This window comes from Passer domesticus, chromosome 3 (assembly GCF_036417665.1).
Source record: "Passer domesticus isolate bPasDom1 chromosome 3, bPasDom1.hap1, whole genome shotgun sequence".
NCBI lineage: Eukaryota > Metazoa > Chordata > Aves > Passeriformes > Passeridae > Passer > Passer domesticus.
In genome coordinates, this window is record NC_087476.1 from 69,869,295 (window position 1) to 69,894,917 (window position 25,623).

Here is a 25,623-nt window from a genome sequence, read left to right on the forward strand (position 1 = left end):
ACAGTGGGATGAGCAGGTTCATGATGTATTGGGTGAAGGATTGGCTGAAGGGCAGGCAGAGCTCAAAGGGCTGCAGTGGAAGGGGCCACATCTGGCTGGTGAGCAGGGAAGTTTCTCAGGGTTCACGTCTAGAGCCAGTTCTGTTCAATGTGTTTATCAACAACCTGGATGCAGGAGCTAACACACCATTAACAGGTCTGCTGGTGACACCAAAATGGGAGGTGCTGTTGACTCTGTAGGAGGCTTTACAGAAGAATCTAGATAGATTGGAGCACTGGGCAGTGATTAATGGGACGAAATTTAACAAGTGAAATGTCAGATCCTGCACCTGGGATGGAGTAACACTAGGCACTCCCAAAAAACCTGAGAACTCCGCTGCATCTGCACTTCATTGGATCAGAAAGCTGAAAAGGGAAGCAGTAAGACATTTCTTCTGTTTAGGAAGATAAGCAAAATCTATGCCTTGTAAAGACCCTAAGCAAGGTAAGGAAAGGATTGATAAATCCTCAATTTGGACAGTGAATCTGTTTAGATTATGAACAATGGAAAAAGAATAAAACACATTCTTGGGATGCAAATTTACAACCCTTTAAACTAATAAAGCCCTTCGTGCCCTGATCTGTAATCTCTTTTAATATTTTTTCTTTAAAAAACTAGAGGCATAAAGATTTTGTGAAAAGTAATATATCAGTGTTACTGCTACCTGGGGAGAAAGTTAAGCCCCAAACCCCTAAAAGGGAGTCTCTCATGAGACCTTCCTCTGCTTTCAGATGGAGAGCGCAGAGATCAGCAAAACACAACTCCCTGGGGATGAACTCTGCTAAAACATACACAGCTCCACACTGATTATTGTTCTCTTCTGCTGCTGCTGTCCTAAAAATATCCCAGCTGCCCACTCGGGGCAACAATTAGGCAAACAAACATGAAAAAAAACCCCAAATGCTATGGACTGGGTAGCTTTGGTACACGAGTGCAGCTCTGATATCCATCATGTCTTCCCTGTGTCAGACAGGAGATGCTTATCCAGAGGGACTCTGCAAATTTAACAGATGCATCTTAAGTTTGCAAGCAGCCTGGGGAATAACATTTCTGTCTCTTCTGTCTCCAGCTCCTGTGCCCAACATGTTGTGCCTGTACTACAGTTTGTGTGCCAGAGGTACCCTCTGAGCCTGTACTGTCAGAAGAGTAAATCTGCTCAGGAAGAGCATAACAAAAATGGTTTATTTTTAGAGAGTACTCATAACCCAAATCAAAACATAACCAAACTCAAATGTTCTAGTTTTTTCAGAAAAGTAATTTAACATTATCCAGAAGTTATATTCTAGATAAATTTTTCTTTTCATAGATTACATATTCATGATTCTTAAATCTTGGAAAAAATCTGATTTTTATATAGGTGATTTTAAAAAAGCATGCTTAAAATTCAGTGCCTTGAAGCCATGTTTAGATACTCCAATATCAGCTTGCTTTGCCAAAATGCTAGTCCTCATAAAAGCCCTCAAGAATGCAAATTGAAACTTCTTTATTTGTGGGAACTTCTGGAAATTGGGTTAATGGTTGGGTCTGGTCACCTCATGATTTACAAACAGGTGCACACTGTAGCATGTAGATTGTGATGAAATTGGGAGGCTTAGGTAAAATCGTTGGCTTTAAAAATCTTGTAGAGACGCAACAGAAAAATTGAATAGGAAAGGCCAATCCTCTACAATTAAACTGTGTAAGTAACCATTTCCTACCTAACAAAAATGCATATGTATAGTCCTTTTGACCTGGATATCCTGTTTGTATAATATGGAGAAACAGGTTTCTCCTGGTTTGTATGTAATACAGCTAAGATCCTTGAAGATCCATCGGGAAATGCCATAGGGAAAATAAGATATTAAAGGATTGGGTGCTCTGTTTTGCCTGCAAAGAAATAATCACTCCCAGGTATATTTATATATATATATATATATATATATATATATATATATATATATATATATATATATATATATTATATATTATAAGATCAGTCCCCATCAGATCACCTGGCATGGGGGGAAGAACCTGTCATATTGGGTACAAGGAATGTAGCCAAATATAAATAAATATTAATAGATGGACCAGTTTTTATTTCTGCAGCTGAACATGCTGAAAGGCAAGTCAAATGTAAATAGTGATTAATCATAGCATTTTTGTGTAAATTCTTCCCCTAGTACTACTATTTGCTGACATGTACTCAGTTGCATATTAAAGATGTTTTAAGTGTGCAGCAAACTAAAACTGATGTATTTTGAACACATTTTCCTTCTGCTTGTAAAGCAGATTATATATAAAGGTCAAAATCACTGGTTTGCCTTCTAGTATCTCACTCCACTTGATGAAAAATTAATTTTAACTAAGCAGTTTGAAAGGACTGTAGGCATTTTCCAACCACTTTCCATGGCTTGGGTATTAAAAAAATAGTCTTTTTGTAAAAAAAAAAAAATTTATTTCCAATCTACTTCATACAGATCAGGTTCTGTTGCTAATTAAATGTGTTTCTAATAGGCTAGCACCAGCATTCATTCATTTAGGCCTTACAGCTATTACACATAATCTTCTAGTTTATACATTAACAAGAGGAAAAAAGTAGAAAATTATGTACAAAAAGTTTCACCTTAACTTGAGGAAGAAATTATTTACTGTGCACGTGACCGCACACTGGAACAGATTTTCTGGAAAGGTCGTGGAGTCTCCCTCACTGGAGATGTTCAGGAACCACCTGGACACAACCCTGTGCCATGTGCTCTAGGATGACCCTGCCTGAGCAGGGAGCTTGATCCCCAGTGGTCCCTTCCAACCTGTCCTGTTCTGTTAATCTCTGATTCTGAGAAGCCTTTCTTTATTTATCCACATCACTTTTCCAGGTGGATTTATCCTGGGTCAGTCTGAGGAAGCAAATTTCTCCTTGTTACCTGTGTGCAGCAGACCAGACACAAGTAAATTCTAATAATATTGTGTGTGCTGTCCTTCATCCGATCCCGTTTAGACCCTTCCAGGCAGGACAGAGCTCTGCAGTGAGTCCTTAGGCACCCAATTTCTCTGAGTGGTGGCTGAAGGTAACAGGTGAAGCCGAGCTGGATTATTGACATTTCATAACCAATTTAAGGATTCCTGGCAGTGACCCAGCCGCAGTTAAGGAAACTTTGATTGTCTAACATCACCCCACCCATGAACTTCAGCCAAAGAACAGGTTACTTGCTGGAATAAAATACTCCACTATGAGTTTGCGAGCGCCGCAGCAGGTCTTTGCCAAGGCGAAGCGCTCTCTCCTCTTTACTGAATAAGGATTATTCTGGAAAGCTATTTTGTTCCTAACGAAACGACTTTTGAGAAGGGGCATTCAGCGGATTATCGAACGGCGATTACCGAGGGAGGGTTTCCCCGGCAGCCGGCCGCTCCCGGCGAGGCGCAGTCCGTGAGGGGGCCGCGCCCCCGCCATGTGAGACGCGCGGAGCCGCCGCGCTCCCTCGGCGCCCCGCGGCATTGTGGGGGCTGTAGGCGGCCGCCACCGCCGCCCGCGCCGCCGCCGCCCGCCCGGGCCGGGGCGGGACTGCAGCTCCCGGCGGCCGCGGGGCAGCCGAGCCCGGCCCGGCCGAGCGGGGAGGAGCCGCGGGCGGCCAAGCCGGGCCGTCGCGCCGGCGCCGCTGGGAGAGGCCGGCGCGAAGGGGAAGGGGCCGGCGGCTGCGGCGGCCAATGCGAAACTGGCTGGTGCTGCTGTGCCCCTGTGTGGTCGGGGTCGCGCTGCACCTCTGGCTGCTGCTGAGCTGCCCCGGGAGCCACCCGGCAGGTAGGAGAGGGGCGGGCGGCGGCGGGTGCCTGGGGCATCCGGGCGGGCTGGGCTCCTCCAGCCTCTCTCACCAGGCGAGGAGAGGTCGGGTTCGGCGGGGCAGGTAACGGCGGCGGGAGGCGAGGGGAGGGCCGGGGGACGCTGTGGCCGGGGCAGCGCCGGGGTGCCCGCGGGGTTCGTCGGCAGGGGAGGGAGCGTCTCGTACCGTGGAGCGGCGGAGAGCAGCGCGGGCTCCGCCGCCCGAAGCGGAGGCACCGGGCGCGGCGGCGGCGCGGCGCTGCCGCGGGTGCGGAGCGGGGCAGCAGCTCCCGCTGCCGAGCGCCTGCTGCGCCGCCGGTGCCCTCCCGCTCCCACCGAGGCACGTGGGGAAGAAATTCCCACCGACCCCGCTCGTGTCGCGTCATTCCCGGTCCTAGGAATAGCTCTTCGCACTGCGCTGTGTTTGCCTCAGCCGGCTTTAAAACCCCTGTGCTGCAAAAAGCTATTCATAGGACCGGGTATCATCCAGCACAAGTGAAATCCGAACCTTGAGGGCTTACCTTGTGCTCCTTATAAAATGAGGTGTAGTTTTCAGGCCGCAAATCTTCAAGCCTGAGGAAGCGGGCGTCTGTTGGAACAGAAACTTTTGTCAGCTGCCCACAGGTGCTGTTTGTCGATGTTAGAAAAGACTGTGCATGAGCACGTAATGGTGGTTTTTTACTTGGGGTGTGCTTAGAGCTGTGTAGTGACCCAGTAGCCCGTTCAATAATGGACCCACGCTGCCACTGGTGCCTGTTTGTCGTGCAGGGCGTGCGCAGCTGTGAGGAAACAAGAGTCTGCTGATTGCCAGTGGCAATTAATAGTGCAAATATGCAAGAAGCAATTGTGCTATTGCATAGCCCGAAGGCTGCAGAGTTGTATAGGTGTCTGTGTTCTGGCTTTTGCATAATCACATCAGCAGCGGTCACACTTGGATTATAAAAGAAAGGGAGATACAATTATTGAACTTCTAGCCTGATGTGTGTTTGAATTGCCTGGTTGGTTTTGTTCATCTCTCATGGTGCCGTTTTGAAGCTTCAGAGCATTAATTTGGAGTTAGAAGTGGCAGTGTGGAGTCTTGTGGTGGCCTTTCCCAAGTAAATGTGTTTTCCATTAACAAACATTTCCAAAGAAAATCCAGAAGTTTCTCAATTGGTGTTGGTGTGAATGAGTGATTTAGGTCACTTAAATAATCACTGTTAAAGGTATGAGCAGCTTAAGAAACTTGTATATTCAGGCTCTCTCTGTTGCTTACTGCATGGACTAAATGTCCTAAGGAAACTCCAGCTAGAATTAATTTAGAACGATTTACACAGAGATCAAAGACCCAAATGGATAAGGGTTGACTGTAGTTGAGTCACAGCGTTCAGGGTGGATCCCCTTGATTTTAAACTCCTAACAAAGCTTAGGTGCAGCTAAGTCCAGTCTTGGTCTCCAACTTTATCAGAGGTTTGTATCTAAATGAATTAGCAGCACTTAATCAGTGACTAATTTAACAAAGTGATTTTCCTTTCGTAGAAGTGAGTACAGTGGGTGAGAAATTATAGGAAATCTAGGTATATGTCTCCTCCAGGGCCTCAAAGTATCCATAAGCTGCTCTTATCTTTTTGTTTTTTTGGTAGTGTTTGGATTGAGAGTGCAGGGACTGCACAAAGTACTGCACTGTACCCCCTGGTTTCTGTCTGATTTAGAGGCAAGATTTGGACCAAAGGGCCGCACATTGCCAACCACCGTGTGCCAGGCTTGGATATTCAAAATATTGAAACCCAAAGTAGTTCCATTGTGATCTTCCCCTTCAAAGCAAGTAGACAACATTCACTTCTCGACCAAGAGAACAATAAATTTACTTTTGTGGTTTGTCAAATAACACTTGCTCCATTCACTGCGGTGGTTTTAACTCTGTGCTGTCCAAGTTGTACACCCGGCTTCTCAGCATCCTGTTGCATTTATATTGAAATTCGTGCTCCTGTATCTTTGGGTAATTTCATCAGTTGTTGAAGGCCAAAAGGAATGAGAATGTGTTTTGCTTTAGTGATGTGTTTGAGCTTATATTCAGAGGAATCTGAGAGAAAGAATCAGCTTTCCTCAGTTTGCTGTCATCAGGGTCATCCCATATGTTCCCATCCCATTCTTCAGGGGATACAATTAATTTCCTAATTATACAACGTCAGGAGGATGGAAAGCCCGCATAAACATAAATCTGATGTTTTCCTGTGACTATTTTTTTTTCTCATTTTCTTCCCTTAACTGATTTTGCAGCTGCTCCATTTTCAAAGACAGTATTAATTCAGTTGCCTTTAGGAGTTTTATTTCTTCCTTTAGGTATAATACCCTTTTATTGTTATTCTTGCTATCTTGATAAGCAACTTCTAACTAGGTTCCTAGCATTTTGCAAATAATTCCTTTTCCATCCTTTATCTGGCTCCAGCTACCTTTAGCTGTCATTTCACAGCTGTACTATCATGTCAGTTAACCCTGTTCTTCTGAGAATTTGGAACTTGGACGTATTCTGTGCTTTCTTAAGTAATCTGTGCTTCTATTTGACATGCAGTCAAACATGCCAATTTGTCACAAATGAGTGGTTTAGGTTGCTTAAAGAATCGCTGTCAAAGGTAGTAGCAAAACCAGGTATCACCTGGATTTAACCTGAGCTCACAAATGAGCACCTCGAAGCCAACTCATTCATTTCCCCACCCCTGCAGTGGGATGGGGAGGAGGACCAGGGGGAGAAAAAAAAAAAAGAAAAAACCCTCATGGACTGAGAAAGGAAAAACGGAGTTAGAATTCATTTAGAGTGATTTATAAAGAGGCTGAAGATGCATAAGGGTAAGGGAGACCCTCCTGTTGAGTCAGAGTGGATCCCCTTACTTTCTAAACCCCTCATGGAGCTGAGGTGCAGCTAGGTCCAGTCTTAGTCTCAGACTTGCTTGACGATCAATGTCTAAAGAATTTAGCAGCCACTTAATCATTGACTAATTGAACATTTACAAAGTGATAGGATTTACTACAATTGCTACAGTGACTTCATTATATATCCAAGACAGCAACATTCATGCTATACTGGCAGGAGAGTACCTAAGTCAGTCCACACATGCATGCATACTGACACAAAGAGATATATTTATATACAGGGATGTATGGGTATCAATGTATGGAGGTATACCTGTTAAAAATTCCCCTGGAGCTCAGTGAAACACTCACTTCAAATATCTTGGCATTTCTCAGTGGGAAAGGGCTGAGCCTCAAGGAGTGGAAGGTTTCAGCCCAGGCTATGTCATCAGTTTTGGGTGCTGATCCTCAGAACTTTGCAAACTGGAGAGTCTGTGAGCTCTGAGAGGCATCCTGCTCAGAGAGTCGCTGGTGACAGCCTGCTGTGGTCCAGGAGAGCCAAAGGGCTTCACTCAGGACCTGTTTTTAGGGTTCTTTAGATGTTTGGCTTTAGTCATCCATAAATTTCCACCCTGAGCACAGTCTTTGTTGGTAATTGCTGGAATTTTCAAAAATCCAGTAACTATGGAGTCTGTTCTACTCAGGGTACAGTTCAAGTAAGGAATGTTCCAGGCCTGCCAGGGGATGACTGACTACTGCTGCTGTCATTCCCTCCTTGATCAGGCAACAGGAGCTCCTTCCCATGGTCAGTGTCCCCTTCACCTTAACCATGGTGGGGCTGGTTCCTGGTCCAGTCGAGGGACACTTCACTGCCCAGCTCATTACAGAAAGGCCTGATGGGAATTTCTGAGGTAGAGCAGCCCTGAGGAGAGGGAGGAAGGCACCACTTGGAAGTTGGGGAAGGAGAGAAGTAGCTTTGCTCTTCAGAATTTCCCTGTTTCAAGCAGTTACTATTGGAGTTGATGTTCATTACTGTAAAATCCTGCTGCACTGGATAATGTTAGGGTAACTAGGATTTTTAATAAGTGGGGGGTTTTTAATACTGAAAGAGCAAGTGTATGGTTTCTGTGCAGGGTTTATTTAGTTGTAAACAAATACTATTGTAAAGTTGTTATTGAGTAATGTATTCATGCTGACGAGAGGAATAACGATGCCTCCTCTACAATGAGAACATATGTCATCCCTAGGAAAATGCTCAGTACTGTACATGTGTTGTTTTTTTGTAGGCCCAATCTTTGCATGGTATTTAAGGAAGAATCTGTCTCTTAGCTCTCAAAGTACCACAAAATGTACAAGATGTAGGTATGGCTGCCTTGGCAGGAGAAAGAAGGATGAGCCAAGGGACCTCAGATGTCTTCTGTGTTGTTTTTTGTTTTTTTTTATTATTCAGAGTGTTTTAGGAACATCAGTGAATTTGTATACAAGAGGAAGAAATGTTTTAAAATTTATTAAAATGTATTAAATTTATTAAAAGGCTTCTTGAATCTGAAACTACTTAAGAGGATCTGGTAGTGCCTGATAACGCCAGTCTTGTTTCACTTGAGTGATTTTTTTTCCTTGATTACTACTCCAACTGCTCTTTATTACAGATTATCTGGAATCCCTGGTGTGAATAAAAAGTAAATCTTATCATGGGGCAATGTTTTGCAATAGCTGTGACATAAAAATGTGTAAGTTGTATATTCTCTGGCACTTCTGTATAGTTGTGTACAATAGTTGTGTGCTATCTCAACAGTTGCAGAATTAGCTACCAGTAGAGGTCCATGCAGGGTGAACAGCAGTTCTGTTTTTTGAGGAGTTTAATTACCCTCCCAAATAATCATTACCACACATTCTGACAAATTCAAATGGAAATCTGTCAGAAAGTTGATAACCTGTTTTAGTGATTATTTACCTTGGCTTCATTGACTCACTCACACAAGATTGGAATAGACATTGCCAGCCATCAATTCTGCTTACTATTTCTATTAAGCAACTCTTGGTTTCTGTCATAAAATGGCAGGTGGGCAGCCTACATTTATTTAGTGAGGGCTTGGGGTGGCTTTTTGTCTGTTCATTTGGATTCGTAGCAGTTGTAGGAAGAGGTTGTTCCAGAGGCTTGTTGTCCTGATGAAAAATATGTTCTCATTTCTAGCCTAAGCTGACTTGCAACTAGATTATTCCCTTTAATTCTTAAACCGTTCAGTCAAAAGAGTCTTTCTCCTCCTTCAAGTACGTCTTTAGCATGTTACCATGGATGTTAAAGGTCTCTGTTTTAAACCTTTGCTTTCTTAAGTTGAGCACTTCAGGTACTTCTAATTTCTAGTGAAAAATAGAAAACACTTCTAGAAATAGAAAACATTTCTAGAAAACAGTTTTATTTTTTAATTATAGGTCGGATGGCTCTAAATGTAAACAGTGTTCCAGTCTCCACTCATTCCATCTACTTTTCTTCCTCTCTTGGAAGTACCTTCTGCAATAAAGTCTTCCTTTTAACCACCCCTTGTGAGAGGCCTGTAGTTTGCCTGCATTCTTGGCCCTCTGTTGTTTCTCTCCCTGTGCAGTATTCAGGCTTTCTCTGTGCTCATGATCACATTTACCTTGGTGTCACAGAAGACAGAGTGCACTTCTTGTAGGCAGTACTCAGGAATTGGAAAAAAATAAATAGGATCAATCCTAAGACCAAAGGCCTTTGTTTTAGGGTCCTGACTTTGGTGGCTTCCTGCTTTTTTTTTTGTTCATCAGTTAATGAGACTGTAATTCACACTTCTGAGCAAGATCTGTGCAGGAACATGCTTTTAGGTTTAATTGAAATCCTTGTCTAACTGGTTATAAACAAGTGCTATCCAAAGAAAGTTCGTGAGTAGGAAGCTTAGTTAATTTTTTATAAAAGTCTTAGATAAATGCTAATTATAAAATGACCTCAGAAACTTGAGAAGGAACAGACAGACCTGCTTTTAGCACTCCAGGTGGATTCATTGCTAATTGTGTGTTTTAATTGAGGCACAAATCTTATTGAGTAGGAAGTTACTCACTGTTGGGCTTCAGCTTCAGGGCCTATTCAGAGAGCCCCACACATTCTGTGTAGTCTGCTACTTTGCTGATGCTGATGCCCTTTAAGTCGTTATTCCTGTTACATTTATGGGGGGGTGGGGGGTGGCAGCTAAAAATTGGCCCATTTGGATTTGTGAGAGTCAATCTTCTACTGGTGAACAATTATGCAACAGATTAAAACCCAGCATTTTCCAGAGTCTGCTTGTATGCCATCTGTTGTCCTGTGGCACAGCATGTACTTCTTCAGGCACTGGCCTAATGGAACCAAAATGTGAGAACAAGCTATGAGGTGAAGTTTTGCTAAAATATGGGACTTTCTTAAGAAAGGACTACCAGATTTCAGACAACATCCTGTCTGTCAGGGAGTAGCATGTTTGGTCACAAAGTTATTTTGTCTTTTGTAGGTATATAAAGACTTGCAGACTGGTGGCCATAGAAGCTGAAACTCAGCTGGTCAGGTTTGGCATTGGCAGTAGATGTGCAGTCCTGCCTCAAATACCAGTTGTCCCCCACCCTTCATCTGTAAGATCTTAGTATGACGTGGTTTTTTGTGGATAGGCCACCCCCAGCACAAAACAATCCGTAACTTTTGATGGACACAAAATAAGCTGATGGTATTTTCCAAATTAATTGAGATTTTTTTAGGGTTTTCAGTTACTCTGTAGACAGATGTCTGAGACATTGGAAACTACTGATGAGTGGCACTGGAATTGTATTTTTGTATTTTGGCACTGGAGCAGGGGACAAAGAGGAGCAATTCTGTCAGAGTTGGCTGGATTAAGGTTTTCAACAGTTATTGTCTAAAATGCACACTGAGTGGAACAGCCAGAAGAAAGCAAGTAGCCTTGCCTGGGAGCAGACTTGTGTTCCATGGCACCAGGGATTGGTGGCCAATTTTCATCAGATAGAGGTGCTATACTCTGCTTCCCCTGCCCTGCCAGAACCCCATCCGTTCCCTCCACAAAATATAAAAACAAAAGGAGGCATCAGTTTGTGTTGCAGGAAGATTTTTCTTTGTTTCTTTTAGCTTTTCTACTGATGCTTTGGCCGTTGTTCCCAGTTTTATCTAGAAATGTGCAAGTATTTTATGATTAAGGTGTTTTAGGGTATCATCTCTCCACCACTATTACTACAGCCACTTGGCAATACAGAAGGACCCTGCTGTCCTATTTCTTCTAAGGAATGCTGTTGATGTAAAACAAACAGAAACCTCTGGCTGCAGAGGTTTTGTTCTTTGAATCTGTAAATCTTGTATAAAAGCGTGCCTGCCTCACGGCGTACTGCAGAGACCAGGGGTGCACATCTTGGCCATTTCTGGCTCTGGGGTGAAGCAGGTACTGCAGGGAGGTCAGGTAGCTCTGCTTGCAGCAAAACATGTAATGAGATGAGCTGTAACAGATTAAGTGAAGTAGATTAAAAAGGGGAAAGAGCTGCTTTTGCTCTTTGGTTTGTTCTTTTTCTGTGCATGTCAGCATTCTGTGAATACAAATCTTTATATTGAGTTAATTCCTTCCGTCGTGTTTGCTTGGATCTTTCGCAAAGCGGCAGAGAAGAAAAAAGTATTAAACCTCAGGAATATAAATACAAAATCACAGGAATAGGCAGAGATAAAAATGTGTGGGGCTTTTTATTTTGGAGGAGTGTTGCTTATCTTATGAAGTGGATTAGTTGAGAATATTCTAAATAACTTCTGCTTGGCCTATTTAGTTCCATTAATTGATTTATTCAGGAATTGAAAAAAAAAAAAAAGAAAAGAAAAAAGCTGCATTGGTAGCAGAAGATACAAAGCCCAGCCTTCTGTGGAGCTCACTTATTTTAGCTGTGTCCAGTGGAGGTGCTCTGGTGCCTGATTGCAAGTAAGCCTACCTTGCTGTTTCTCAGTGTAGGCACTAATGAGTCTTTTCTTTGTCCCTCCAGTTGCATGAAATGTGGAGACTTAATCACTTTGTGGACTGCGTATTATGTCAAATTTTACTGAAAATGACTGGCAAATTTAATAGTTGATTGGGGACTCATCAATAGAAATATGTTTAGCAAGACCGTGTTTGTTGACAAAATCAAGCTAAATGATCTCTCACTCTTTTCATCTCCTTATAATGAAGCAAATATAATTAACAGCCTAATTTGACATTTTATCGAGAATCAGTCTCATGGGATGAAGAGGTGCATGTTCATCTTTACAGTTTGGGATTTTGAAAAACTTCAAGAGCTGTTGGCAAGCTGCTGAGGTTTAAAATCTGAGCAGGGTCAGCAGACTGCCTGTCAGTGGTGAACTCTTTCTGTGGCCAGCTCAGCAGGACACACACCTCTGCATCTTTAGTCGTGTCTTCTAATGGCACAGCTTTGTACTCTATGTATGCACTTGTTTACTTTTTCCTGTATCTGTCCCAAACTTTGATCTGTTGCTAGTTCTCAGTCAAGCTTGACAGACAGGCCGAGGCTGACCAGCACTTTCACCCATTTCGTGAAAACTGACAAATGAGAGTCCTGTGAAAGCTTCCTGAAGCTGATACTGAGGTGAAAATCTGTACCAATAAAAGTATAAGTATGGTCAGATGTCAGAGAATTGTGTGGAAGTCAGTCCTTAAAAATATCAGAGCCCAAGAAAGCTTCAGTAGGAGCTTACAATGAACAATGTGACACAAAGTACTGCAGACTGGAATTAGTAGACTTAGAGCAGAGAGAAGTACTGCTGACAGCTGCTGTGGAGAATGAAATGAACCTCAGCAGCTGAGGGAGGGCTGCTTGCTTTCATGCTTTTGTAGGTTTTGCTGTGAATTAACAGGTAGGCTTTGTGTATTTGTCTCACGTTCTTCCGAAAAGTCTTGGGCTAAGTAATGCAGTTGAGGTGCGGCTTTGAATAAGGAAAAGTTCAAAAGCAAGGTAGGCAGTGGTAGTGTGACCTTTGGATGGGAAAGCTTCTCCTTCTCCATACCTTTGGTCCACAACACTTTTAGGGTTTAATATGGAATGTGATGTGTAGCTTTTTTCTTCTTTTTTTCACCCCCTTCACAAACTGCAAAATTTACCGTTTTCTCTTGTCTTTGAAATCAGAAAATGTAGAGATGTAATTGTCTTGCACAAGCAGTTTCAGGTAAGAGTGAGGTATATGATATGATACAATCTGACACTGAAAATTTTGACCTAAAAATGTACAAAAATAGAATGGGAGATAAATAGCTTTGGTCCTCAGTGGCAAGAATTGATTGCTTGTCTAAATTGTCACTATTGACTTTGAGGTCAGCAATGTTTTCTCTTGAAATATGCTGCATCAGAGAATATTTATGCTCATATTGGAATTATCCTTATAAATTAATAATAGCCTTAGTATTTTTCCCTGTACTTCTCACTTTATCTCCCTTTTTTTTTAATAGTGCAAGTTCAGAGAAGCTTATATGAGTCTATTTTTCTGAAATATTAACATTATTCCTGCTTTTCCATAGGAAGTAGAAATCTTTACTAACAAGCAAAAAATGTTTTGTCAAAGTAAGCTTTCTTTTTTTTTTTTTTTTTTCATTTTCAGTGGTTTTAAAAATAAAATGGCGTAACTCTTGGGACAGAAAAGACAGACAGTCTTCTGAATATAGACCACTGCAATGCTGTTCTAAAAGCAACAGGATATTAATTCTGAAGCATCTGTTACATTAACATTGTTCCCATGTGGATGGTTCATAAGGAAAAGCTTCTCCCATTTTAAAACATAAACTAATTAAAAGTATATTTGATTTGAGTAGCTTATTTTTAGGTTTTTTTTTTAATTCATTCAAGTTCATTTATGCTATTCTGAGTCAAGTCACCCCACAGACTTGTTCCCTTAGTTTTATTTTTCTTTAATTTTGATTTAATGGAATGGTTCTGCTTCTTATTAAAAGTGATGTCTTAAAAAAGAAATCTGTGTAAACAGTACCTCATCTGCAGTCAGCTAGAAGACTAATAGTCATATTAAACCTATGAACTTTTTACTGGAATGCTTGGAGTTAAGGCTGAAGAATAATCAAAGGATTGATGAAGAACATGGGGAAAAAAGGGATGTGTAAGTAGGAATTATGTAACTACACAGGAACATATGTCTGTCTCATGTATCTCTGCTGTCTGGGAGAGTTGGCTATGTAATGACCTATGAGGACATGCATAGCCTCTGGATAAATGGTATTTACCAGCTTAAAGGAAAACTAAATTGGTATTTTGATTGAACAGTGTGTTTGACCTACAAGTTTCTTCAGATGTTATGTAGGGCACTAGATTTACTGCTCTGCAGCAAACAAATTCCCAAACCTCGCCATCAACTCAGTTATGGTTGTTGTGAGAGGTGCAACAGGTAACTTCAGTGAAAAATGAAGAATGTAACTAATAGCTCATTACTTGGGATTTTAAGTCGTTCTGAGCCTAAGTTGATGGAAGCTTCTCTTAATTAGGTTAATGTTCAGCTTAAGTAATTGATAGTCTTGTAGCTGCTTTCATTTAAATAATGGTGGAACTTAACCTTCTTAAAGAAAATCAGTGTTTTCAGACTTAAAACTAAAATATTTGGAGGGAAATAGAATGGGAAAGATTTACCTGTGGAAACGTCACTCTGTCGTTTTTCTGCTTTTGCCTTGTTCTGAGAATCAGTTCCAGAGCAGTTTCATTTAGCTTTTGGAGTCAGGGCTATTTTCAATAGCCCTAAAGAACAACAACAGAAATTCTGAAATCTTGATGCTGATTCAGCATGGAACATAGCAAGGCCAAGGCCTCTCCACTGCATGCTGGACACTGGCAGTGGGATATAAGGCTAGGTGGATGTGTGGTGGGATTTGGCACAGCAGTTTTTGTGGCAGATGCTGTGAGGTCCTAGGTTAGTGAGTAGTGTAAAAGAACCCATCTATTCAACTTCAAAGTGGAGAAAGGGGATGCTGGTACAGAAGGTAGAGTCTGGGTTATAATTCAGTTGTGGGAGTTCACAATATAGACGTGGCAGTATTTTTAGTCTCTTAATTAGATTCTAAAAAATCTTATCTATGCTATAGGCAGTAGTTTAAAGTGCACTCACACTTACATTTATTTTCTTTATCTGCAGCCCAATGAAAAACATAGTGAGATGAGAGGGAAGCAATCCTTTGCTATTAATCCTAATAGCAATAGCAATCCTTTGCTATTAATCCTTTACAATCCTAAAATTAAATACAAATCTGTCTTAACTCTAGAGGATGTGTGATAGATTTAACAAAACAAATTCACTTTAGCTACTTGCCTGACTGTTTACAGGCTCTAAATCAGAGCTTCTCAGGTCTCTGGTCATAATCCTGCTTGAAATCAAGTTCAGGTTTCATGATCTCTAAATTAAAACAGCACAAGCTAAATCCTGGATTACAAGTATTGGCAGTGGCATCCAGCTTTGAATAAAGCCAGAGCATTCCCTTGTGCAGGGATGTGACATCCTGTGTGAAGGCAGAGTGGTGTTCCACTTCAAAAGGTTAGAAACAATAGTCCTTGAGATTCCACACTGAAATTGTGAGGCGGAAAGGTGGTCCCAGCAACTTTAGAAAACACAGGGAAAATGGGCATCTGAGTGAAGGTTTTGGCATATTGAAAATGTTTCTCTGATTCTGAACCAACAATGGAAAAGTAATTATGCTGCTTGTTTTTAGTGTTTTGGTTCTCTTGTTTTTGAGATGTCCTTTAATCACAGAATTTCAGAGTGGTTTGGGTTGAAGGGACCTTAAAGATCATCTAATTTCATCTCCCCTGCCATGGGCAGGGATGACTCCCACCAGACCAGGTTGCTCAAAGCCCCATCCTACCTGACCTTGAACACTTCCCAGGATTGAGTCAGGCACAACTTCTCTGGGCAACCAGAGAACTTTGCCAGTGTTTTATCACGCCCTGCATAAAGAATTTCTTCCCAACATCTAATCTCAGTCTCCCCCATTTTAGTTTAAAACCCTTTTCCCTTGTCCTATCACTATCTGCATTGCTCCCCCTCCTTTTTGTTAGCCCCCTTTAAGTACTGGAAGGCTGGAATTAATTATTGCTTGCAACTCAAGCTTGTGGTAATATGAGCATAAAGTAAATATTTGTCACTTTCTGCTTCTAGGTCCACTGTCCTTCTTTCCTCAATGGAAGCTGAAGCATTATGATGTTATCGTAGGTGTTCTGTCAGCTCGACACAATCATGAACTACGCAGTGTTATAAGGAACACTTGGTTCAAGCACCTGAAACAGCATCCTGCCCTGAACCAACGGTAACCTTTACTGTTCTGTAGTTTGGGCCTGGGGGCAGGGATCACTGTAATGCTGAAGTATCTTGATTTTATAATTTTTGTTTTAAAATGTTTCCTAGTTTATTTGTTTGTTTTTTAGCATCTTGTATTCTGATAGATTTTTTTAAAAACCTGCTTAATAGTGTATAAGAATACTTCTTGCCTTGGGCTGTAACTCTACACTGCTGTTTGCTTTTGCAATTACTTGTCACTGTTTATTAGTGATGTATAAGCCTTTCTCTTTTCTGTGTTGCAATGTATTGTGTACAACTTGAATCCTTGGTAATCCAGGATTTTTGAAAGCAGGCAGGATTACATTTGCTGAGAGAACCACGAAAACTCTTGCAAACAGCCTCAACTGTAAAGTTCAGGTTTGTTTCCCACTGAACCAGGTGCACCAAACTGCTGCAGTGTGTGGCCCTTCCTGACTGCTTGTGTAGACCTGACAGTGTACAGACAGGTCTGGTTTTGCTGAGAAGCTCTGCTGCAGTTTGTCCCCAGAAACACTGCCATCCTTACACCTTGTTACCTGCCTTGCACTGAGAGCATTTTGCTGTTCCCAGATTTGTGTCAGCATGCAGCCTGGGGTGCAGCATAGCCATCTCAGTCATCTAAAATTGTGACCTTTCATAGCTTACATGGAGTTCTGGGAGGACATTTAGCTGCTAGGTGAAAAGATAGGCAGAGGTGGATCGTTGCTCTTTGTACTTACTTGATGTATTCCTACTATGGAATAACCATGATTGGAGCTGGGGAGGAGCCTCTTGTTTTGCTACAGCCCAAAGTTGAAATATTTCATTGTAACAGGTAGTCTGGAATCCTCATTCCTCCTTTGATGCTGTGTGTCTTTTTTCTTAATATTTTTTTCACTGACTTTTGAATGCGTAGTATTTAAACAATCTTGAATGAAGTAACAAACTCAGGCTAGGAGGGGCATGTCTCTGGGATCCTTCAGTGTTGCCTTAGGTCTTTTTTCTGTTCAGTGTGCTGGCTGTCTTGTCTCTCATTTCTAGCTGCCAATCTTCTTGCAACCTCATAATGTAAAATGTTAATGTAGATTTGGAATTGAGCTCCTGTGAGGGGATTCATGTGGTTGCTCTGCATACCAACTGTCATTGCTGATTTTTAAGAGGTTCAAAATCTTAACCCTGTGAAAGACAGGTCATGGTGATAAAATTAAGTTTATTGAAGATGGGGGGAGGAGGGAAGAGAACTGGTGTTAATAAAAGCAAATTATTTTAGTGTCCTTGTGAAGTTTATAATAGGTGCGCATGGTTGTGCTGTACCAGTGAAGGACAGAGAAGACCCCTACTCCTGCAAACTTCTGAACATCAGTAACCCAGGTATAGATGTTAACTTTTAAAAATTCTGTGGTTTGAACTAGAGCTGGCCATCTTTTCTGAGAGTAGTTTGGGGAGTTTCATTGAGACAGCTAGTCTTGAAAACAAATACCTCCTAGAACTTGCTGCATAACCTTCCTGTAAGTACCGTGTGCAGGCCAGAAAGGGAGAGATTTTTGGGCCTGTGAAGGGGAGTCCATTGACTTCTAATGGATTTGCATTTTTCTTGTGTCACCAGTCTCTCCCATATACAATACATTTTTACTTGATGTAAGTGTTAAATGAAGCTGGAGAGAGACAGAATGACCTGGCATAGTGTCAAATGTGAAGAAAGTAGCAAGGTGACAGTCTTGAGTGTCAGATGGACTTCTCTGGTGACAAAGTGAATTCTCTAAGCAAATTTGGCTGATTGGTTTTTCAGATTCTGCTTTAGAGAGAAAACAATTAAGAAATGTAAAATGGAGGAAAAAATTAAATGCCATACAGAAATTCCTAACTAAAATTTTAACTTTTTCCTGTCTCTTTTTGGATTTTATTTCATTCTTGCTCTTTAATACAGTTTAACTAAAGGTACTTGAGCCATGATTCAACACAAAATGTAACTTTGGTTACTTTTTCTTTGGATGACAACATCTACTGTTCCCAAGTATAAATGGTACCTCAGGGCTTAGGTAGGCGATAATGCCAAAAAGCAGACAGCTGAATTAGGTGGAGGTGTGTGCCATTTTGATACATGAATAATTATTTTATTATGCTAATATACAGGTATTCATGCAGTCAAATAGCATTTTTGTCTTCCTGCTGTGGATTTATTGTGTTTCTAATCTTTGCCCTGTGGATATGTAGGCATTGAGTTGCAATTGCTATTAGCCTGCAGATTGCTGTACCACTGAAATTTTTCTTGCTGCAATCTGCAGCCCATTGTATTTTCTTTTACTCCAGTGTTTTGATTATCCTTGTGCACTTGTGAGCCATGCTAATTAAGCAGAATGCTTTGCATGTAGGCAGTGTGCTTTGTGTGTATCCAGGAACTATGAACTTTTCTCCCCTTACCTCTGGCCTTTCCTTTTCATTCAGTTTTGAATCAGGAAATTGAAGCATTCAGTCTCCCTGAGGACATACCTTCTGTGCTGTCTGAAGACAGAATCGTCAGTGTGACCTTCCGTGTGCTTTACCCCATTGTCATTACCAGCCTTGGGGTATTTTATGAGGCTGATGGCGTGGGATTCCAGAGGAACATCACTGTAAAGCTGTACCAGGCAGAACATGAGGTAGAGTATTACAGTTATTTTTTCAAAGCATGATATCTCTTTTTTGTGCATTAAGTTCTTAAAGAAAGTGACAAGCTGTGTTGGTGAGTTAGAAGAGAAATACTTAACTGACAAGTTTATTAATTATATTTTTCTTTTATTGCATTTTAAATTCACACATATGTGTACAGAGGCACATCCTGGATGAGGAAAAAATGAAATTCCCAAAGTGCTGTATATTAATCTAGATGCTGTTATGAAAAAGCACTTACATCTAATTCCAATGCACATTTTTTGTGTTTTGGGCTCTAAATATTGATAGTTATTAAGGAATAAAAATTAAGCTATGTAATATATTTAAAACACTTGCAGAACCATGCATTTGGTGTCTTCAAGCAGAGATGCAGAACAGCTGTAATTTTGCCTGTCTGTCTTCTGGCAAGACATTTTAAGATTTCTAGAAACTGTTATTATTTACTGGTAATAATCAACTACATTGATCATTTCCCCCAGTCCCAAACTGTTATGGGCTTGATAGAATAGCTTTATGATTTGGAGGGAAAATTTTTTTGAGCAAGATTGTTGCATTTGATAGGTTATATTTATCTCAACCAATAACTTGATAGGCCAATTTCAAAACTTCTATCTGTGCTACAGTAGAAAGAATTGTAAGTATGACTTCCATGATGAACTTCCAAGGATTTTGGTTTATAATAGCCATAATAAGTTATACTGTAATCAAGTTCATGTTTCCTAGACTGTAGAATTCCTAAATGTTCAATGTCTGATAATTTTATCTGCATTAGTTTTTTACTTCTAGTGAAGGAGAAAAGTTGGTTACATAAGAGAGCTTGGAAACTGTTTTTGAAGATTGGAATTTGGCAATGCAGAATCTTTATGTAAATTGTTATTATCTAAGAGCCATTTCATGGCCTGTGTAATACAGTAGCACTTTTAATGTGTGTTGTGGGGTTTTTTTTTAATTTTGGTTTTTTCTTGTTGTTCACAGGAAGCCATCTTCAGTGCTCGCTTTAGTCCGCCGAGCTGTGGAGTGCAGGTGAACAGATTGTGGTACAAGCCAGTAGAGCAGTTTATTTTGCCAGAGGTATGTGCAGTATCAGAACTGCCAGCAATTCTTTTAAGTCATCTGGACAGACTGACTGATAAAACTGGCCTTTGGTTGAGGCAGAAAAGGGCAAATGAAAACCTCTAGAATGTTAGTTCTCAGAATCCCAGAATGGGTAAGTAGTTGCAGGGATATGCTGAAATCCAGTATTTGTTGTACAGCATCCTGTTATCACAGGTAGTTATAAAGCATAAGCCTGGAAAATACAATTGATAAAAAATTCCTTTGTCAAATACTAGCAACTTCTGAAAACTTATCTATTTCTGATTGAAAACTGTACCTGCTTTGATTCTGTGGGAGAGTTTACCAGAACATGTGGTGCTTCTTTTTCCCTTCTGCTTTATCAGACATTAGCACACAAGACAGGGAGGGAAGGATGGCACAGGTTTCTAGGGAACAGCTGGAAAAGAGGTTTCTGCATCTGATGTCTTGGACATAACATCAAGATACTGTGTGTTATGTTTGCAGTGACAGTGTTATTTGTTTCTGGTAGGGGGATATGGATCCTACTTGTGGCTGCATAGGAAGGAAGGGGATTAAACACAAAAGGAACAGAATATCATAGGAAAATACCCTGATGATTTTACAGTGAAGGTTGAATATGAGTAAAGGTTGGCTCAGAAGGAGAATTCTACTTAGCAGACCCTCTCAGGTACAAGGAATTGTTCTCAGTGGACCAGTGATCTCTCGCTAGATATCTCTGGTACTGTTTTGGACAGTTTCCCTTAATTTAAATACTTTCCTGGGCTCTTGCTTCTGTTTCTGTAAGTTGTCTTTAGGCCTGGATTGTTTTCTTACTAAAGAAATTGTGTTATGAAAGAATGAAGCAAGAGAAGACTGAAGAGGGAAGTGAGGACAGTTTGGGCCAATTTATTCCCTGATTTATTCCCCTGGCTCTATACTAATGAATGCATTTGGAAATCTATTATTTTTAAGGGGAATCTACAGCTGTCTGATTGATTTATCATCTTAGACAGTGTTTACTGGATACTGTGCAACTTGTTATGCTGGCAGGAAACCTTTCAGGTGAGCAGACCACTTGCACTATTTTGTGCATATGCTTTGGCAATCTAATTTCATACTAAAATGATTAAGGGTTTATTTTACGTTTTTAAAAAGAATATCGGTTACCCAGTAATTTGGTAGTCTATCATGTGAGTCTTTTCCCTGTAAGCCTTTGTTTTGAGATGCTAAAATTCCAGGCAGTTGTAATTTAGCTATAAATGGTTGCAGTTTTCCTGAGAGGCAGATGGGAAGTACTTCCTTGAGAGAGAGAATATTAGTATTCATATATTTCTTTGTGTGGGCTTCCTTAATCTGACGTGTGTCATGCGCCGAACGCTTACAGGGTAACACGATGTTTCTAACGTAGATTAATGGGGCTTAGGCACAGCATGCAGTCTCCTGTGATGCTCAGGATGCTGAAGCATACACGATGATTCAGAAGAGGTGGCAATGCCCACGTGTTCCTGTCTACTTGTTTGAGAGCACTAAATTTAGTGAAGTGTTTAATTATCATAGGATGCTGTCTGAGACAGCGTCTATTCCCTGTCTTTCTACCTTGAAGAAGTAATGGATTGTAGAGACTGCTGAAGAGCTTCATTCATCTTGCAGCTGAAGTGCTGCTCTTTCTGCTCGTCTTGGGGAAAGGCAAGGAAATGCAGCATTAGAACAAGCATCTGGCAGGCCAGATTGTGAGAGACAGAATCGATCATTCAGCTTGGAACCACTGAAAGCACAGAACAGCAGAAGCACCAGCAGATAACTAAAACAAACAGGGCTCTTACAGACAAGTCTTAGCAGTGCACTTATTTTGTCAAAAAGCTGTGGGCCACTTGCATGAAGATGGGACTCTGTACTGCACATATTCTGTATTACTAATGGGGAGTAGTTGGAAGAACAAAAAGCACAGCACTGTTTAACATTGGAAAGGAGTTTGGCAGGGCTGCATTATGTCAGTTCACTTCTTCGGTATTCACTGTAAATGCCACTGCGCTCTGGCAGCAACAAGGCTGGAATTTAAATGGGGAAAAACAGATGATGTAGTCTCAGGTGTGCCACTAATGTTTTTGCTTTAAGCATTTTCAGGCCTCAGCTTTCATTAACTGGTTTAGAGTAAGAATAGCTGAGGGCTAAAGTCATTAGAAAATTTGCTTATGAATCTCTCAACCTGGAAAATAATGATAGTTTACAGCCTTAGGACACCTTACACTGAGGTTCACTGGTAGTAACTGATTAAAGACTCCTGGTACATTTGAAGTCAGTATCAGTAATAGTCAGTGGTGAGAATTGTAACATTTCTGCTTGCTGAGGCATGAAAGGACTCTCTTGCTCCTAAAAGACTCTTCTGTCACTAAAGAACTTTCCAGAGGTTATGTCTATAAAGAGGACACTGAAGTGTGATTAGAGCCCAATCCCTACAGCAAAAAACATTGGAATGGGAGATGACAGTCACTGCAAAAAGAGAAATTGAGCCACTAGAAAAAGTCTTAATATTGGTCCATTTAGTTTGATAATTGAGAAATAATTAAACAACAGAAAGCTGAGTATGAGTCAGCAGTGCCCTGGCAGCCAGGAGGCCCAGCTGTGTCCTGATGCTGCACTTAGGGACAGCATCCTCAGCCAGGCAAGGGAAGGGATTGTCCTGCTCTGCTCGGCTCTGAGACAGCCTCACCTCGAGTGCTGGGGGCAGTTTTGGGAGCCACAATAAAAGAAAAACATTGAGCTGTTAGGGAGTGCACAAAGGAGGGCAATGAAGATGGTGAAGGGCCTTGAGGGGAAGGAATTTGAGGAGCAGCTGAGGTCACTTGGTCTGTTCAGCCTGGAGGAGACTGAGGGGAGATCTCACTGCAGTTACAGCTTCCTCAGGAGGAGAAGAGGAGGGGCAGGCACTGATCTCTTCTCTGTGGTGACCAGGGACAGGACATGAGGGAATGGCCTGAAGCTGAGTCAGGGAAGTTTTAGGCTGGATATTAGAAAAAGGTTCTTCACCCAGAGGGTGTTTGGGCACTGGAACAGGCTCCCCAGGAAAATGGTCACAGCACCAAGCCAAGAGTTCAAGAAGAGTTTGGTCAATGCTTGCAGGCAGAGGGTGGGATTTGGGAATGGTCCTGCAGGGTGAGGAGGTGGATAGGATGATCCTTATGGGTCCTTTCTAATTCAGCTTATTCTGTGATTCTGTGAAGCAAGGGGAAGGTATTGAGCAAGGAAGTTAGGCTTGAATAAACACTGGCTAGCTCCATTATTAGCTTATAAAGCTGGCATTTTAAATAATAGATGAGAAATTTCTGAAATACACACAGAGATGTCATTAAACCCTGAGACTGCTGCAGATGTTAAGACCTGCTTCTAGAAGAAAGCAATAAAGTAAGCTGAACTATAATCTAGACTTAAAGGTGTTTCAGTAACTGGAGGATTTTTGGAGAAGGTTTCTAGTGTACAAGGAAGATAAAATGGGAAAGAGATGAGAGGTTGGTGTAAGTAAACAGACTTCCTGCAGTAACAGAGATGCATGTACAAACAAGTTGTTTTTCTATTCCAACACCCACACTAACAACCAGTGTGTTTCCTATGAAAGTGGGAGAGACAAAATGGAATGTGCTCATCTAGGTGGCAGGAGTATAACAACCCTACTTTTTCATAAAGGAGAAATTGCTTTAAAAATTTAAAAAAATAAAATTTTACCAATACTCTTATTTATACAACTTCCCACCTGTTCCTTTGCATGTTCTCAAGGGTCTTCAGTTTAAAGTTGAGATGAAGTTCTTTCAAATGCAAGAATTTACACACACACACACACACACACATGTAAAACATGGAGTGGCATAGCCTAATTTGACTGTTAAAACCAGAAAATTTTGAAGTTATTCACTTGTCTTTTTCTTCCTTACCAGCCAAGATGTAAGACTTCTGTCAGTCCTACAGTAGCTTGTGACACCTTTACTGCAATAAAGGTGGCTGTATTTTTCTTTGAGTTTTGCTGGTGTCAGGATCCAGTCTCTGATCTCTGTTTGGCAGAAAACGATAAAAGCTGAGCATGTTTCCAAATCTGTTTTAACCTATTCTCTTTGAAATGCAGGATTTTATATTTGATTTTTTAAAATTCACTTCAGGTCACCTTTAAATGCTATTTTGATGATTTTAGAAAGCTTTCTGTTAAAAGTTTAATATAGAGATTCATTATTAGTCTTAAAAGAATGATTACATGTTGCTGAGTTTCATGGATGTGTTTTATTTATGTGTAATTTATTTTTATTGAAGTAAAACATTTATGTTATGAACTCAAGCTAAATCTTGTGTGAAGTTTACTATTTTAAAATCATTTTAATGGGCCCAAACTGTTTGACTTCCATTTTTTAAAGTCTTTGTATACCTGCATAACTATATTTTGCTCTCTTACCAGAGTTTTGAAGGTACCATTGTGTGGGAGAGCCAGGATCTTCAGGGCTTGGTTTCAAGAAACCTTCATAAAGTGATGGTGAATGATGGAGGAGGTGTTTTCAGAGTCATTACAGTGAGTCCCCTCACCTTCCTTTCCACCATGTTTCTATTTTTCCTATAATTGTTGAGAATTTAGCATTTTACTTTCCTGAGTTTCTTTGTGTAAATCATTAATTCAGTTGGGCTTCTCCTTTTGTCTCAGAAGACAAGTTTTGCTTTGCTTTCTTGCAAAAAAATTATGCTTGTAAATGGCATTTTATTTTGAGGGGAGTAAAGCTTTTATTGTTTTTGTGAGAATGTGAAGCAGTATCAGCATATCAGGGATGGCAAAATGTGGGTCAAAAATCCTGTGCTAAAATCCCAACTGATGGGATAAAGTCTGGGTATTTGATTTTTGGCAGTGTGTCTCTTTTCGTCTCAGATTTTTGCTTGCCTAAACATCCTGTGTAGTCATAATTTAGCCAGAATAATTTTGCATTTTGCTGTCAGCTTCAAAACTAGTTTCCTGAAAGTTTCAGTAGTACTGATAATTTTGGATGAAACTTGAAAAAATGCCACAAAACTTTAGTTCAAAATCTTAGTCTTAATCTTCCATGGCACATTGTGTGATTCTTGGGGTGGTCCTGTGCAGGACCAGGAGCTGGACATCAGTAATTGTTGTGGGTCCCTTCCAACTCAGAATGTTCTGTGATTCTGTGGTTATGCAAGTGCCTGAACCAGCAGAGCTTTAAATTAATTTCATTCTTAGTTGCCAGAAAACTTCACACCTTAAAATCAGAGGTAAAACACATCAATAATGAGAGATTAATTAATCTATTAATTTCAATTAATCTGTTCCTAACAGGCAGGGGAAGGGTCACTGCCACATGAACTCACAGAAGGTGTGGAGGGAATAGCAGGTGGTTTTATCTACACTATTCAAGGTAAGGCCACAAAACGTAGCATGACATTTGATGTTATGGTAAAACAGGTAATTTAAGTTACACTTCTGAGTATAATTTGTGCTGTCTCCATGAACTTAGTCACCCTAGGTTTTCTTTTAGTAGAAACATTTTCTTCCTGGCTTTTATGCTTAAAGTCAATGTCCTGATGTGGTTCCTTTGCTTGCCTTTTGTCAGCCACTCCTTTTGTCAGTTGATTTGCATCCCTTTGTCTTCTTATCTAGACTCTCTTCTTGTTCTTTGCTACCCAAAATCAAGTTAAAAAATGTCATGCAATGAAATCATTCCCTGATATTTTTTACACTTTTTCCCAGTTCTGATGCAGTTAGAGGTACTGTATCACAATGTTTAATACGGACAAACAGTTTCCATCCCTGTTGTTGCTCTTTTACACCTGTCTCAGCAGAATGTTGAGAGATTTTGTAGGAGCCCTTTCCAGTTTCTAAGATTTTGGCCACATAGCACTGCAGTCAATGTGTTATTTTTGGTCCATTATAGCAAACATAAGCATAGACTTTGAGAGTGTTATTGCT

The 25,623-nt window shown here is 40.8% G+C and overlaps 1 protein-coding gene across 3 annotated transcripts in view; it reads left to right on the plus strand.

Annotated features, from left to right (window-relative positions):
- Positions 1-3,180: 3,180 nt before the first annotated feature.
- The window catches only part of B3GALNT2 (beta-1,3-N-acetylgalactosaminyltransferase 2), a 30,502-nt gene continuing 8,059 nt past the window's right edge, over positions 3,181-25,623 (plus strand). The window contains exons 1-7 of one of the 3 annotated variants that reach the window (XM_064413802.1): positions 3,181-3,217; positions 15,828-15,975; positions 17,236-17,336; positions 18,411-18,604; positions 19,593-19,688; positions 24,112-24,222; positions 24,994-25,072. In XM_064413802.1, coding sequence (XP_064269872.1) covers positions 3,196-3,217; positions 15,828-15,975; positions 17,236-17,336; positions 18,411-18,604; positions 19,593-19,688; positions 24,112-24,222; positions 24,994-25,072 — 751 coding nt within the window. In that variant the 5' untranslated portion in view covers positions 3,181-3,195. Of the gene's footprint in view, positions 3,218-3,603; positions 3,815-15,827; positions 15,976-17,235; positions 17,337-18,410; positions 18,605-19,592; positions 19,689-24,111; positions 24,223-24,993; positions 25,073-25,623 lie in introns of those variants that run through there. The other 2 variants (XM_064413801.1, XM_064413800.1) reach the window with 2 other exon arrangements.